Genomic DNA, 13,764 nt, shown 5'->3' on the forward strand with positions numbered 1-13,764 from the left:
TAATTTGGAACTGCTTATTTGACTGAAGTATGTTTAAGCTACCTCAAATTTCATTCACAGTGAGGTCAGGTAAAATCCAATATTTGAAATATGCACACTTATATTTTAATCTCTGTTAATGTCCTGAGGCTGGTGACTTATTGAAGCTATCCTCATTTTGTCTAATTTATTCATTTTCTTTTTAAAACTTTTAAAACCTTGGGTTGTAAACTCTTATTTTTCTGCCTTTGAGAGTTTGCATACTGCTGTATGCAAACTTAGCTTTCTGAACACAGAAGTGTAGGGTCCATAGCAGGTGAGCACTAAGTTACATGTCGTATAGCTGGGCTGATTTAGAAAAGGCAGAAGAACTAGGAATCAAATTGCCAACATCCATTGGATCATAGAAAAAGCAAGAGAATTTCAGAAAAACATCTACTTCTGCTTCATTGACTACGATAAAGCTTTTGACTGTGTGGATCACAACAAACTGTGGAAAATTCTTCAACAGATGGGAATACCAGACCACCTTACCTGCCTTCTGAGAAATCTGTATGTAGGTCAAGAAGCAACAGTTAGAACTGGACATGGAACAACAGACTGGTTCCAAACTGGGAAAGGAGTATGTCAGGGCTGTGTATTGTCACCCTGATTATTTAACTTATATGCAGAGTACACCATGTGAAATGTCTGGCTGGATAAAGCACAAGCTGGAATCAAGATTGCTGGGAGAAATATCAATAACCTCAGATATGCAGATGACAGCACCCTTATGGCAGAAAGTGAAGAGGAACTAAAGAGCCTCTTGATGAAAGTGAAAGAGGACAATGAAAAAGTTGGCTTAAAGCTCAACATTCAGAAAACGAAGATCATGGCATCTGGTCCATCATTTCATGGCAAATAGATTGGGAAGCACTGGAAACAGTGAGAGACTTTATTTTCTTGGGCTCCAAAATCACTGCAGATGGTGTTTGTGGCCATGAAATTAAAAGACGCTTGCTCCTTGGAAGAAAAGCTATGACCAACCTAGACAGCATATTAAAAAGCAGAGGCATTACTTTATCAACAAAGGTCCATCTAATCAAAGCTATGGTTTTTCCAGAAGTTCGTGTATGGATGTGAGAGTTGGACCATAAAGAAAGCTGATCACCAAAGAATTGATGCTTTTGAACTGTGGTGTTGGAGAAAACCTTTGAGAGTCCCTTGAACTGCAAGGAGATCCACCAGTCAATCCTAAAGGGAATCAGTCCTGAATATTCATTGGAAGGACTGATGCTGAAGCTGAAGTTCCAATCCTTAGGACACCTAATGTGAAGAACTGACTCATTGGAAAAGATCCTGATGCTGTGAAAGATTGAAGGCAGGAGATGAAGGGGACGACAGAGGATGAGATGGTTGGATGGCATCATGGACTCAATGGATATGAGTTTGAGCAAGCTCTGGGAGTTGGTAACGGACAAGGAAGCCTGGTATGCTGCAGTCCATGGGGTCGCCAAGAGTCGAACGTGACTAAGTGACTGAACTGATAGCTGGTCTGCAAGTGCTGTGACTGCACTTCCCAGAGGAGGGATATGGCCACCTATGGACCTGGAAGGGTCAAGGTTGAAACTAATTCCAGGAAGCATATTTGAAAGGAGTTGATGGGTAACAGTACTGAGATTGAAAGCTAAATGTGTGTGTGTGTGTGTGTGTGTGTGTGTGTGTGTGTGTGTGTGTGGCACTGTTTAATCGTGGCAGCTTGACAGTGTGTGTTAGCTCTGCCTCTTCCCAGAACTGCCCTTTGATGTCAGTAAATGAATAAAGTATGAATCTCTAGGACAGGAGAGTGGAGAAATAATGACGTGTTTTTAGGCTCTATAAGGTTGATGATTAGAGGCATCTTACTTGGCCACGGGAAGGAAGGCAGCAGGTGAATGGACTGATGAAACCATGATGCTGGGCAGTGTGGGTAGGCATGGCTTCTAGGCAACAGGTGATCACTCCTTCTGCGTTCCTGCAGAGAAGTTTGCTGTCTGGAGAAAGGGAACTAAGAGCCTCCAGAGTCAGGGACACCAGGCAATACTGCACCAGAGGCCCTAAATCAGAGCACAGTGCTGAAGAAGGAGAACAGCTCCACCCTGGTGATGAACACTGTGCTTAGTCACAGGCAAGAGACTGCACCTTTCTTCTTTGGGCAAATGGAATAGCCTGGGTAAAAGACCTGCTGGAAATAGATCTGGTTATGCCCCTGCTGCAGAACGTAATGCTTGTTGGCAGCTCCTAATGTAAAAAAAGGTGTAAATGGTGACAGAGGAGAGAAGAAAAAAACAGATTTACATAAAGATATAGCATCAGATTTGCATTTAATAATTTAACTTCTTGACAGTGATTAACATGAAAGGCAATGATTATCCCTAACCCTAACCCTAACCCTACTTGCAGGGCAGTAATAGAGACGCAGACACAGAGAATGGACTTGATACAGAGTGGGAAGGAGGAGGTGGGACAGATCGAGAGAGTAGCACTGACATACATATACACACTACCGTATGTGAAATAGACAGCCAGTGAGAGTTTGCTGGCTGATGCAGGGAGCTCAACCCGGTGCTCTCTGCCAGTCTAGAGGGCTGGTGGGATGGGGTGAGAGATGGGAGGGAGGTTCAAGAGGGATGGGACATATGTTTACCTATGGCTGATTCATGTTAATGTATGACAGAAACCAACACAACATTGTAAAGCAATTATCCTCCAGTTAAAGATGAAATAATTTAGCTTCTCGACAGTAATTGGCATGAAAGACAATGATTATACATAATTTTCAAATAAATACATTTATACAAATAAATTAAAAAATTTTTTAATATATGAATAATGTTGCTTAGAATTCTAAGGTTTAATAATGTAAGCACCAGGTAATTACTATTTTCCTATGAGACTTAATAGTACTCTTTGATTTCATAAATTATGTGCATCTGTTTGATAAAAAATATAAAGCAATTCTTTCACAAAGTAATTTTTTCAAAGATCCTCTGTAGCAATAACTTGAGAAAAACTTGGAGCTCTGAATGGTTCAGTGACAAGAACTGCTAATTAATGACAGTGACGTTAACACACTTGCTAGATGAAGGACTCGTGGAACCTAGCACAGAGCTGCAGTGTACAGTACACTTTTGTGCAGTTCTAACATAGCAAATGTAATATGTGGAGTCCACAGACATTCTGTGAAGAAATGAGGTGCAGAAATCCCCAGTGTAAGAGGAATATTAAACTTCAAGGATGAGTAGCTGGCTCTTGTGGAGCCATCATGGTAAACCAGGGACTAGACAGTTTTGGGTTAAGATTGCTTTTTCTGATTCAGTTTCTGTCAAGTATTACTGGCCCTTTTCTGAAGAAGCAGCAGTTAATCTTTAATGCCTAGCATTTCCTTATTCTGAACTGTGGTAATTAAATCTCTCCTGTAGTACCTAATAATTTTCTCTGGATTGTGCCTCTGGCTACTCTGTTTCTGAATAGCTGTCACGTTGGCTAGAGTTAGGTCAGCTTTTGGCCAGATACTGAATCATTTTTATCTGATGATTTTAACAGTTTTGGTAATTCTTCAAAGCTATATTGAAATATGGTTTGTTCAGTTGTTTAGCATCAGGTGGAGTAAGGTTGCAAGAGTTTGAAATTTTGAATGAAGAAAGATGAAAGTTTATTATGTTCAGTCCTGGCAACCTGGATTATAAAAAGACTCTACAGGACTTATTTACAGTTACTTTTAATTTAATGATAATTATAATTTTAAAAATTGTTGCTGTGGCTTATTCTGTATCACTTCATGTGCACCTAACAGGCATTTGTGACAGGAAGGAGCCTGGACTGGTGCTTCCTTTCCTGTTCCTCATCTGGGCTGTCCCAGCCTTCCATGCCCACTCCCCTATGTGCCTTAGCTTGGCTGTGGAAAAACAGAGTCAGGGCTTTATTCTGCCAGATGATTTGCTTGGCAAAGTTAGTTAACTCCAACTGCCAGTCAACCTCACCTTACTTTGCTGTTTTCCTTAACCCAGGGGTGGATCAAGCTTTGCCTCCAGAGCGCCGGGCTCCAGTTACTCCTTCCTCTGCCTCTCGCTATCACCGCCGAAGGTCCTCAGGGTCACGAGATGAGCGCTATCGGTCAGGTAAGCTCAATGTATTACAGTTACTACATATTGCCAGATGTAATGTGGGTGGTGGTGAAATGCATGAGTGGACACATGTCTGCAGAAGCTGTGTGAATGCACAGCAGTGTATTCGGGTGTGTTTGTGGTTGGTTGTGATGTGCAGATGACCTCTTACCTCAGACATAGATACACCCTCCAGGGCACACAATAAAATTCAGTAAAAAGTAACTCTTTTTATATTTTTAAGATAGTGTCCATTATTTAGAATGTTACAATAATTTAAAATGTAGTAACCTTTTGTAAGCCAAATTTTGCTCATTTTTTAGGTGTTACAAAGTTTAACACTGGTTTCAAAAATCTTGGTTTTACTGTTCCGATCTTAGTTGCTAGTATTTTTTCCTTCTCTTTTAACCTCAGTGATTTGTTTCTCAAGTAGAGTTTTCAAAAAAGAAATAAAATTCTTAATAATTTGTATGTTGTTTATTTCCTTTGTGTTTTACGACACTGCGTATAAGAATGCTGTCTTCATAATTCTGCTTTATAGCAGTCATCTGGGTTCAACAGGCTTAAATTTCTTCCATTAATTTAGCATCAGGAAAGTTGTATTGTGATTAATGTTTAATTTTTTCCACCACCATCTGGATTCCAGTTGTTTTCTATTGATTCCCTAACTATAATTTTTTTTAAAGAAAATTATCAGTAAGTGTTGTTGCTGGAACACCAGTTCAGGATACATGTGGATTGCTGATGATGACAGTCCAAACTATAACATTTATATATCACTTTATATTTTCAAGTACTTGCAATGGTGTTACCTCAGTTGGTTTTTATAACAGAAAGGTGGCATACATATGGCTGTTTCGTGCTGCAGAAGAGGACGCTGAGGCTGCGAAAAGTGAAGTAGCTCAGCCACTTCACATGGAGGCAGGTGGATCAACCCTGTGAGCCTCTCAGTGTTGTGAGTCTTTCCCTTACTGGGGACTTGAAGGATAAGCCGCCACCCTTCCCACCAAGTTCAGGAGCTGTGTGCTTGACTTCCTGGCCCAGCTCTCCTTTCTAGATGGGAAGATGGCATAAGACAGACTTTATGGCGTCAGGAATCTTTATGTGCAGAAGCAAGAAGAATGGACTGGAGAAACTAGGAAGAAGGCCAGTGCAGCTTCACTGCTGCGCCTTCTGCCTTCTTGGCTGTCTCAGGCCTGATGCCTGGGACAATGCGTGGGGGTGGGATGAAGGCAGGGGTTTGTAACCAAGTTTACGTTCTGTGTTTTCTCAGGTAGTTTTATCCTGGCACATACCAAGAGCTTGTCTTACGTTATTCAGGCATCTCAGAGGCCCCTTTCAGATTAATTAGAAGGGTAGCACATATATATGTGCTGTCAACTTGCTGTGGAATGCTAAGATTTACTCCCTTGTCATGATTCTGTTGTGCATTTTATATATCATGCACACACACATAGATACATGTACATAGTCACACATACGGGAGACATGCAGGTAGAGACCCACATGTACACATGCACAGACATATGTGTAGGCATGTGCGTAGACAGACAGTAGACAAGTGTTCACTCTTATCCGTATCTTTTGGCACTTGGACTTTATCCTGAAGATGATAGGGTTCCATTCAAAGATTTTAAGCAGAGTCACAATTGGAGCAGGTTGGGGTTTGCAGATGACTTTGGTAGCACTGTGGAGTACGAGTTAGAAGGGAGGATCTGGAAGCCCCTGGATACCTGAGGTATTTGTACAGGATATGAATCAGTGCCAGTGAGACGTGAGATGTGGTGAGTTAAGGCAGGGTTGTGTGAGAGAGGGGGTTTTGGTGACCCTGAGATGTCTAGGTTGTACAGCTGTATAGATGATCCTCTCCGGGTCTGCCATTCCAGAATTCAGTTTCCCATTTGTAGGTTAAAGGTGGTGGAATTTGCCCCAGCTATTTACTTACTATGTAGAGAATACATGAAAAATAGTTCAGGTACGCCTTCAATTATCATGTAAGATGTGAAAAATATTATTCCATATATAGTTTAAATTTTTTTTTTAATTTATACTCTCAATTTTGAATAAATAATGACTGCTTAGTTTTAAGGAGCAGACATATCCAGAGGATCTTTCTATGTGCTTTTGAAAGCTCAGCTGGGTTCTCATTTTCTTTAACTGACTCAGTTCCACCATCATATGGGATGACATCCACCCTAGAGGAAAGCTAAGGAGGGCCTTTGGGGCATCCCTGGGCTCATTTGATAGTCTCCTTCGCTATATGTCATTATCTGTTGTTTCCTGGTTTTAAAATACTCTAATTAGTTTTCTTAATTTAGGCATTTCAATGCTAAGTTACTTTCTTTTAGAGTTTATGCTCATATATTGTGTTTTTTTTTAAGTGGTATAAAATCTTAGAAGCTTGTTTTAATCTGTTTTGAGTATACATGTTTCAGGATTTTATTTTCTCCTGTACCAGCACAGAAGATAAAGGACATTTAAGAGAAAAGGGAGGAGGGAGGAGGGTTCAGGATGGGGAACACATGTATACCTGTGGTGGATTCATTTTGATATTTGGCAAAACTAATACAATTATGTAAAGTTTAAAAATAAAATAAAATTAATTAAAAAAAATTAAAAAAAAAAAAAGAAAAGGTTTTGTGACTCTCAGAATATTTTACTTTCTAAAATTCTTTGACCACTCTCAGTAGAGTTACTTTAGTTGTTTCAGTGACCAAATTTATCAGCCAATAGGTAATTCTGTTATCCTTTAGACAGTTGACTTAATTAACGGTCAGTCTGGTCAACCATATAGCCACAGACTTAACATCTCTTGGCTATATGTTTTTATTTTTAAACCCATTGCCTTACATGGTAATGAACTCCTACTGGAATTCTTTATAGAGTAAAGTGTACCTCTCTTTTTAAATAATTTCCTTTGGGAACTAAAATTTGATTTGGAAAGTGAATGAATAAATAGGCATTTACCAGGTACCTAGAAAACATCTACCTTGTGCTCGTTCCACCTCGAATGTCTTGGAGTGCTGTCTTCCTCCAGGAGGAAGAGCTCAGAGGCCAGGGAGCTGTGGGGGCGTTTCAAGACCCTTTCATGAAGGTCTGTGAGGACAAGCCATTTCCAGGATAATGCTAACACATTACTTGCCTCTTTTAGTCTCATTCTTTTGTGAATGTACAGTGGGTTTTTCCAGAGGCTGCCTGACATGATGATGTTATTCTTACAGCCAGTGGAATCTGTGATTATGAAGTCGTGTATTTTTAAAAGTTTTTCAGTTTCCTTTCTAATTCAATAAGTATCAAAGCATTAATCCCATAAGTAAAACTTTAAAGGTTTTCATCAATTTTGGGGTATAAATCAAAAAATAACATTTTCTTATTTAGAAGACTTAAATTAGACTGCATACTCCACTTAGCATTCCTAGTAAAAGACAAGCTGTCTCTGTAAAGCTGAATCATCCAGCATGGTGGTCAGTATGCACAGGAGAAATTTTATATTTAAATTAATGAAATTAAATAAGATTTGAAATTCTGTTTCTGTGCTTTTTTTACTAGCCACATTTTAAGACAAGTGACTACTATACTGGGCAGTGCAGATATGGAAAATCACCACCACAGCAGAAAGTTGTCTTTCATAGTGCTGTGCTAGGTTGTGCCGAAGGTTGTGTAAATATGGAGGAGAAGGCAGAAGATGCAGCTGAAGACAGTTTTTAAAGGTCTGCTTGTCTAAAACTAATAAAGCTTGATAGTTATGCCTAGTCATTTAACAGAAAAAAGACACAGAGTTGGATTTCAGAAATATGTATAGGTAGTTGGGTTGGGGTAGGTTCCTGGTTGAAGCAGGGATGTGTTAAGAGGATTTGTATTTCAGGTAAAGAACAAAAAAGTGATTAATCAATTTATGGAATATACCAAAACAGTACTTTGACATTGATACAATAGTTACCAAAAAATACTTATATTAGGTAGGAAGAGATCCTGGAAATTAAATAAGGATTTAACTTAAGAAGCCAGAAAAGAGAAATTGAATGAGTTTACAGAAAGAAGAAATGAGAAAATAACGTGAAAAAAATGGAATAGAGGATATAGATTTGGTTTCCACTTGGGCATGTGGTGGAAGCACAGAAATCCTCATACACAATCCTTACACAAGAAAAGGCTTCAGTTCAGTCCCTCAGTCGTGTCTGACTCTTTGAGACCCTGTGGACTGCAGCACACCAGGCCTGCCTGTCCATCACCAACTCCCAGAGCTTGCTCAGACTCATGTCCATTGAGTCAGTGATGCCATCCAACCATCTCATCCTCGTCGTCCCCTTCTTCTCCTGCCTTCAATCTTTCCCAGCATCAGGGTCTTTTCCCACGAGTCTGTTCTTCACATCAGGTGGCCAAAGTATTGGAGTTTCAACTTCAGCATCAGTCCTTCCAGCGAATATTCAGGACTGATTTCCTTTAGGGTTGACTGGTTGGATCTCCTTGCATTCCAAGGGACTCTCAAGAGTCTTCTCCAACACCACAGTTCAAAAGCATCAATTCTTCTGTGCTCAGCTTTCTTTATAGGCCAACTCTGACATCCATACATGATTACTGGGAAAGCCATAGCTTTGAATAGATGGACCTTTGTTGGTAAAGTAATGTCTCTGCTTTTTAATATGCTGTCTAGATTTGTCATAGCTTTTCTTCCAAAGAGCAAGCGTCTTTTAATTTCATGGCTGCAGTCACCATTTGCAGTGATTTTGGAGCACAAGAAAATAAAGCCTCTCACTGTTTCTAGTGCTTCCCCATCTCTTTGCCATGAAGTGATGGGACCGGATGCCATGATCTTAGTTTTCTGAATGTTGAGTTTTAAGCCAACTTTTTCACTGTCCTCTTTCACTTTCATCAAGAGGCTCTTTAGTTCTTCACTTTCTGCCATAAGGGTGATGTCATCTGCATATCTGAGGTTATTGATATTTCGCCCGACAATCTTGATTCCAGCTTGTGTTTCATCCAGCCTGGCATTTTGCATGATGTACTCTGCATATAAGTTAAATAAGCAGGGTGACAATACTCTTTTCCCGATTTGGAACCAGTCTGTTGTTCCATGTCCAGTTCTAACTGTTGTTTCTTGACCTGCCAGCAACCCTTCTTTGAGGCATTAAAGAACTGAGGTCATTGGGCAAACTGCTGATCCCAGAATTGGGCATGGATAATGGAAACTATGAAAGACTAAAGACATTGCTAGAATTCAGAAACACTGTAGCAGAAATGAAGAATTAACTCATTGATAGACTAAAGGTGGATAGGTCAGAAACTCAGGTCTGCATAAAGAAAGGAAGAATGCTGGAGAAGGAATAGATGAAGATAAAATCCTTTGTTTTTCTTATTCTTAATGGTAAAGAACCCTCCTGCTAGTGCTGGAGTCTTAAGAGATGTGAGTTCAATCCCTGGGTCAGGAGGATCTCCTGGAGAAGGGCATGGCAATCTTCTCCACTATTCTTGCCTGGAGAATCCATGGACAGAGGAGCCTGGTGGTCCGTGGTCCATAGGATTGCAATGAGTCAGACACAACTGAAGTGACTAACACACACAGTTGATCTTACAGATAAACATTTGGGTGATGATAGCATATTAATTAGTGAATGAATGAAAACAATGTTACAGGAGAGAGGAACTAGAAATACTCTGTTGTAAGGTATTCATACCACCCTAGAGTTACAGTGTTATTTGAAAGTGAACTCAGATTAATTGTGAAATATATATTATGAACTCAAGGACAATCACTGAAAGCAGTTTAAACATGAAGTATAATTGATACGCCAGAAGAGAAGAAGAATGGGATCCTATAAAATACTTAGTTAAAGCTAGAAAAGGCAGGAAAAGAGTGGAATACAAAGAATAAATGCAACAAACAGAAAACAGTAACAAACATGGTAAATAGTAATCCAAGTATGTCAATAATAACTTTGTTAGTAAGTGATCTAAGTACACCAAGTAGAAGGTGGAGACTGTCAGAGTGGGTAAGAAGCGGAACCCACTTATATTGTCTATTTGAGAAATCCACTTGAAATAGAAAGACACAGATGTAGAAGGATACAGTGCGGACACTAATCCAGAAGCATGAGTAACTATATTAATTTCACGTAGAGCAGACTTCAGAGCAAGGAAAATTATCAGAGAAAAGAGCATTGCATAATTGTAAAGGGGTCAGTTATTTAAGAAGATACAATAATCCTTAATGTGTACATGCCCAACAACAAAATATGAAAAAACATGTGAGATAAGAACCAGTAAAACAGGAATAAATGGACAAAGACTTTAACACCTCTGTATTGATAATTGACAGATCCAGCAGGCAGAAAGTCAGTAAGGGCATCAATCAGCTGGATTTAATTGACATCCAGCAATAACAGAATACACGTTCTCATGCTGGATACCTCAAGATATACTATATTCTGGGCCTTAAAATAACTCCTAACACTGAAAGTGGTAGAAATCAAAGTATACTCTCAGACCACAATGGAATTAAACTGGAAATCAGTAATAGAAAGGTAATTGGGAAATCCCTACATACTTCGAGGTTAAACCACACACTGCTAAATAACATTTGGGTCAAAGAAGAAGTCTAAGAAGTTTTAAAATATTTTGAATTGAAGAGAAAATGAAAATACAGAGGATCAAAATTTGTGGGATGTAACAAAAGCATTGCTTAGAGGAAGACGTACAGCATTGAATGGTATAGTTGAAAGTTCAAGAAGCATTAAGAAACCAGGAAAAGTAGGGAAAGTAAATTAAAAGAGGAAAATAAATAAAAGGAGAAATAATGAAATTGAAAACAAAGCAATAGAGAAAATCAAGCCTAAATCCTGTTTAAAAGATCATTAAAACTGATACTCTAGGCAGGTTAAGAAAAAAATAGAAAACACACAAGTTACTAATGTCAGAAATGAAAAAATTAACATTACTACTAATCCCGTAGACAATAAAAGAATATTATGGGGATATTACAAACAACTCTGTGAATACAAATACAAAAACCTAGATGAAAATGACCCATTCCTTGAAAGACACAATCTGCCAAAACTCACCCAAGAAGAAAGAGGCCATCTAAATAGGCCTATGTCTATTAAAAACACTGAAACAATAATAGCCTTCCAAAGCACCAGGCCCAAATAGGTTCACTGCTGAGTCTATCAGACATTTATGAAAGAAGTTGTACCTGTGTCCTGTATTCTCTTTGTGCAGATAAAAGCAGAGGGGCTACTTCCTAATTTATTCTGTGTGGCAAGCATTAACCTAATACAAAAACTAAACAAAGATACTACAAGAAAGGAAATCTACAGACTCATATCTCTCATGAACATAGGTGCAGAATTCCTCAAGAAAATATTAGCAAATCAAATCCAAAAACAGAAACTATTACACAACACAACCAAGTGGGATTTATTCCAGGTATACAAAGCTGGGTTAACAGTGGAAAATCAGTTAATGTCATCTATGCTATCAACAGCCTAAAGAAAAAAAAGGCCGTGTCAATAGATGCAGAGAAAGCATTTCACAAAATCCAGTACCCATTTATGACAAGAATTCTTGGCAATCTAGGAGTAGGGGAGAACATCCTCAATTTGATGAAGAATATGAAAAAAATTAGTTAATATTTGGTGGTGAGACTTCCCACTAAGATCAACAACGTGGTAAAAATGTCCCATCATCATTACTTTTCAACATCATACTGAAAGTCTTAGCTAATGCAGTAGGCTAAGTAAAGGAAATTAAAAGTATACATGTTTGGAGTGATGTGATTGTTTATGTAGAAAACCCTAAAGAATCAAGAAAAATTTGAAAACTCATAAGTGATTATAGCAAGGTTGTGGAATATAAGGTTAATATTAAAAAGCCACTTACATACCAGCAATAAACAATTGGAATTTGAAATTAGAAACAAAGATCATTAAACTATAATTTAAAAGGATACATGCACCCCTATGTTCATAGCAGCACCTTAACTAAGGACCGAAGTTAACTCCATCAGTAGGGGACAGACTTATGTGAAGTCCCCACTAAAATGCATGGTCTGCATCTAGTCATGAGGAAATATCAGAAAACCCAGGCTGAAGACAATCTACAAAATAACTGGCCTGTATCCTTTAAAGTCCTAAAAGAAATCAGTCCTGAATATTCATTGGAAGGACTGATGTTGAAGCTCAAACTCCAATACTTTGGCCATCTAATGCGAAGAACTAACTCAGTGGAAAAGACTCCCATGCTGGGAAAGATTAAAGGCAGGAAGAGAAGGGGCCGACAGAGGATGAGATGGTTGGATGGCATCACTGACTCGATGGACGTGAGTTTGAGCAAGCTCCGGGAGTTGGTGATGGACAGGCAAGCCTGGTATACTGCAGTCCATGGGGTTGCAAAGAGTCGGACACAACTGAGTGACTGAACTGACTGATCCTTTAAAATGGCCAGTTTCATGGAATGCAGAAGCTGGGAAACTGGTCCAAATCTACAAGGGCAAAGAAAATCTAATGAATATGTGCACCCATGATCCTGGATTGAATCACAGACTAGAAAGAATAACTGCAAAGGAAGTTACTGGGACAGTTGGCATCATTTGAACTTGCAGTTTGAATTAGATGATGGTAGTATATCATTGGATTTCCTGGGTGGCACTAGTGGTAAAGAATCCACCTGCCAATGCAGGTAGGCGTAAGAGACATAGGTTTGTTTGCTGGAAGAGCCCTTGGAGCAGGGTACATCAACCCACTCCAGTATTCCTGCCTGGAGTATCCCATGGACAGAGGAGCCTGGCAGGCTGCAGTCCATAGGGTCGCAGAGAGTCAGACACAACTGAAGCAACTTAGCATACACACACAAAGGCTATCATTGTTACATTTCCCAATTTTGAGAATTCACATTATGTAAGAGAATATCTTTGTTTATAGGAAATATGTTGAAATATTTAGGTATAGAAAAATATGGTAGCTGCAGTTTATTTTCACATGATTAGGGGAAAATCTTATTTAAAGAAAGCATGGGGTCAAATATAAATGGTGAGTTTGTGTAAAAGTTATACCAGAGTTCTCTGTACTATCCTTGCAGATTATTTTTTGTAAACTTGAAATTACATCCAAAAACTTAAGAACGAGAAATATATAAAGCAAAGTGTTTGATGTGTGGAGAACCAGTGTGCTCATTAATGAGCCCTTTAGTTTTGTTCAGTAATGTAAATTCAAGTCATTCAGTTACCAGTTTTCAATCTAGGAGTTTAAGAGTGACCAGAAACTGGGTTTTTGTCTTAAAGTACTTTGAATTTAGGTGAGGAGAGAAGAGCAGTACACACACAATCTGAACAAAAAATAATAAAGTCATTGTGTTTGGTATGTGATACGGTCTAGAACAACTGTTGGCAAGTATTTTCTGTAAAGGGCCAGATAGCAAATATTTCTAGCTTTCTAGGCCATTATGGTCTCCGTCACAACTGCTCAGCCCTGCTTTACAGTATGGAAGCAGCCATAGATGACACACACAGAAATGACGCCTCACTGTTCCAGTGAAACGTTATTTTAAGGAGAATGCAGGCTGCATCTGGCCTAAGGGCTGGTCTGTGTTTGCCCTGACTCTCAAATGTTAACAGGGTGGGGTTTCTTAGGAGCAGTTACAGAACTGTGGTTAGTGGTGAAGATGTGGG

General features: G+C 39.1%; 1 protein-coding gene across 7 annotated transcripts in view; it reads left to right on the forward strand.

The window, feature by feature from the left end:
* DIP2C (disco interacting protein 2 homolog C) overlaps positions 1-13,764 on the forward strand; it is a 293,572-nt gene that overhangs the window by 162,393 nt on the left and 117,415 nt on the right. For 6 of the 7 annotated variants that reach the window (XM_061436555.1, XM_061436553.1, XM_061436559.1 and 3 more), the window contains one exon: positions 4,008-4,118. In XM_061436555.1, coding sequence (XP_061292539.1) covers positions 4,008-4,118 — 111 coding nt within the window. Of the gene's footprint in view, positions 1-4,007; positions 4,119-4,171; positions 7,814-13,764 lie in introns of those variants that run through there. The other variant, XM_061436557.1, reaches the window with a different exon arrangement.

Source organism: Bos javanicus, chromosome 13 (assembly GCF_032452875.1).
Source record: "Bos javanicus breed banteng chromosome 13, ARS-OSU_banteng_1.0, whole genome shotgun sequence".
In the NCBI taxonomy this organism is placed as follows: Eukaryota; Metazoa; Chordata; class Mammalia; order Artiodactyla; family Bovidae; genus Bos; species Bos javanicus.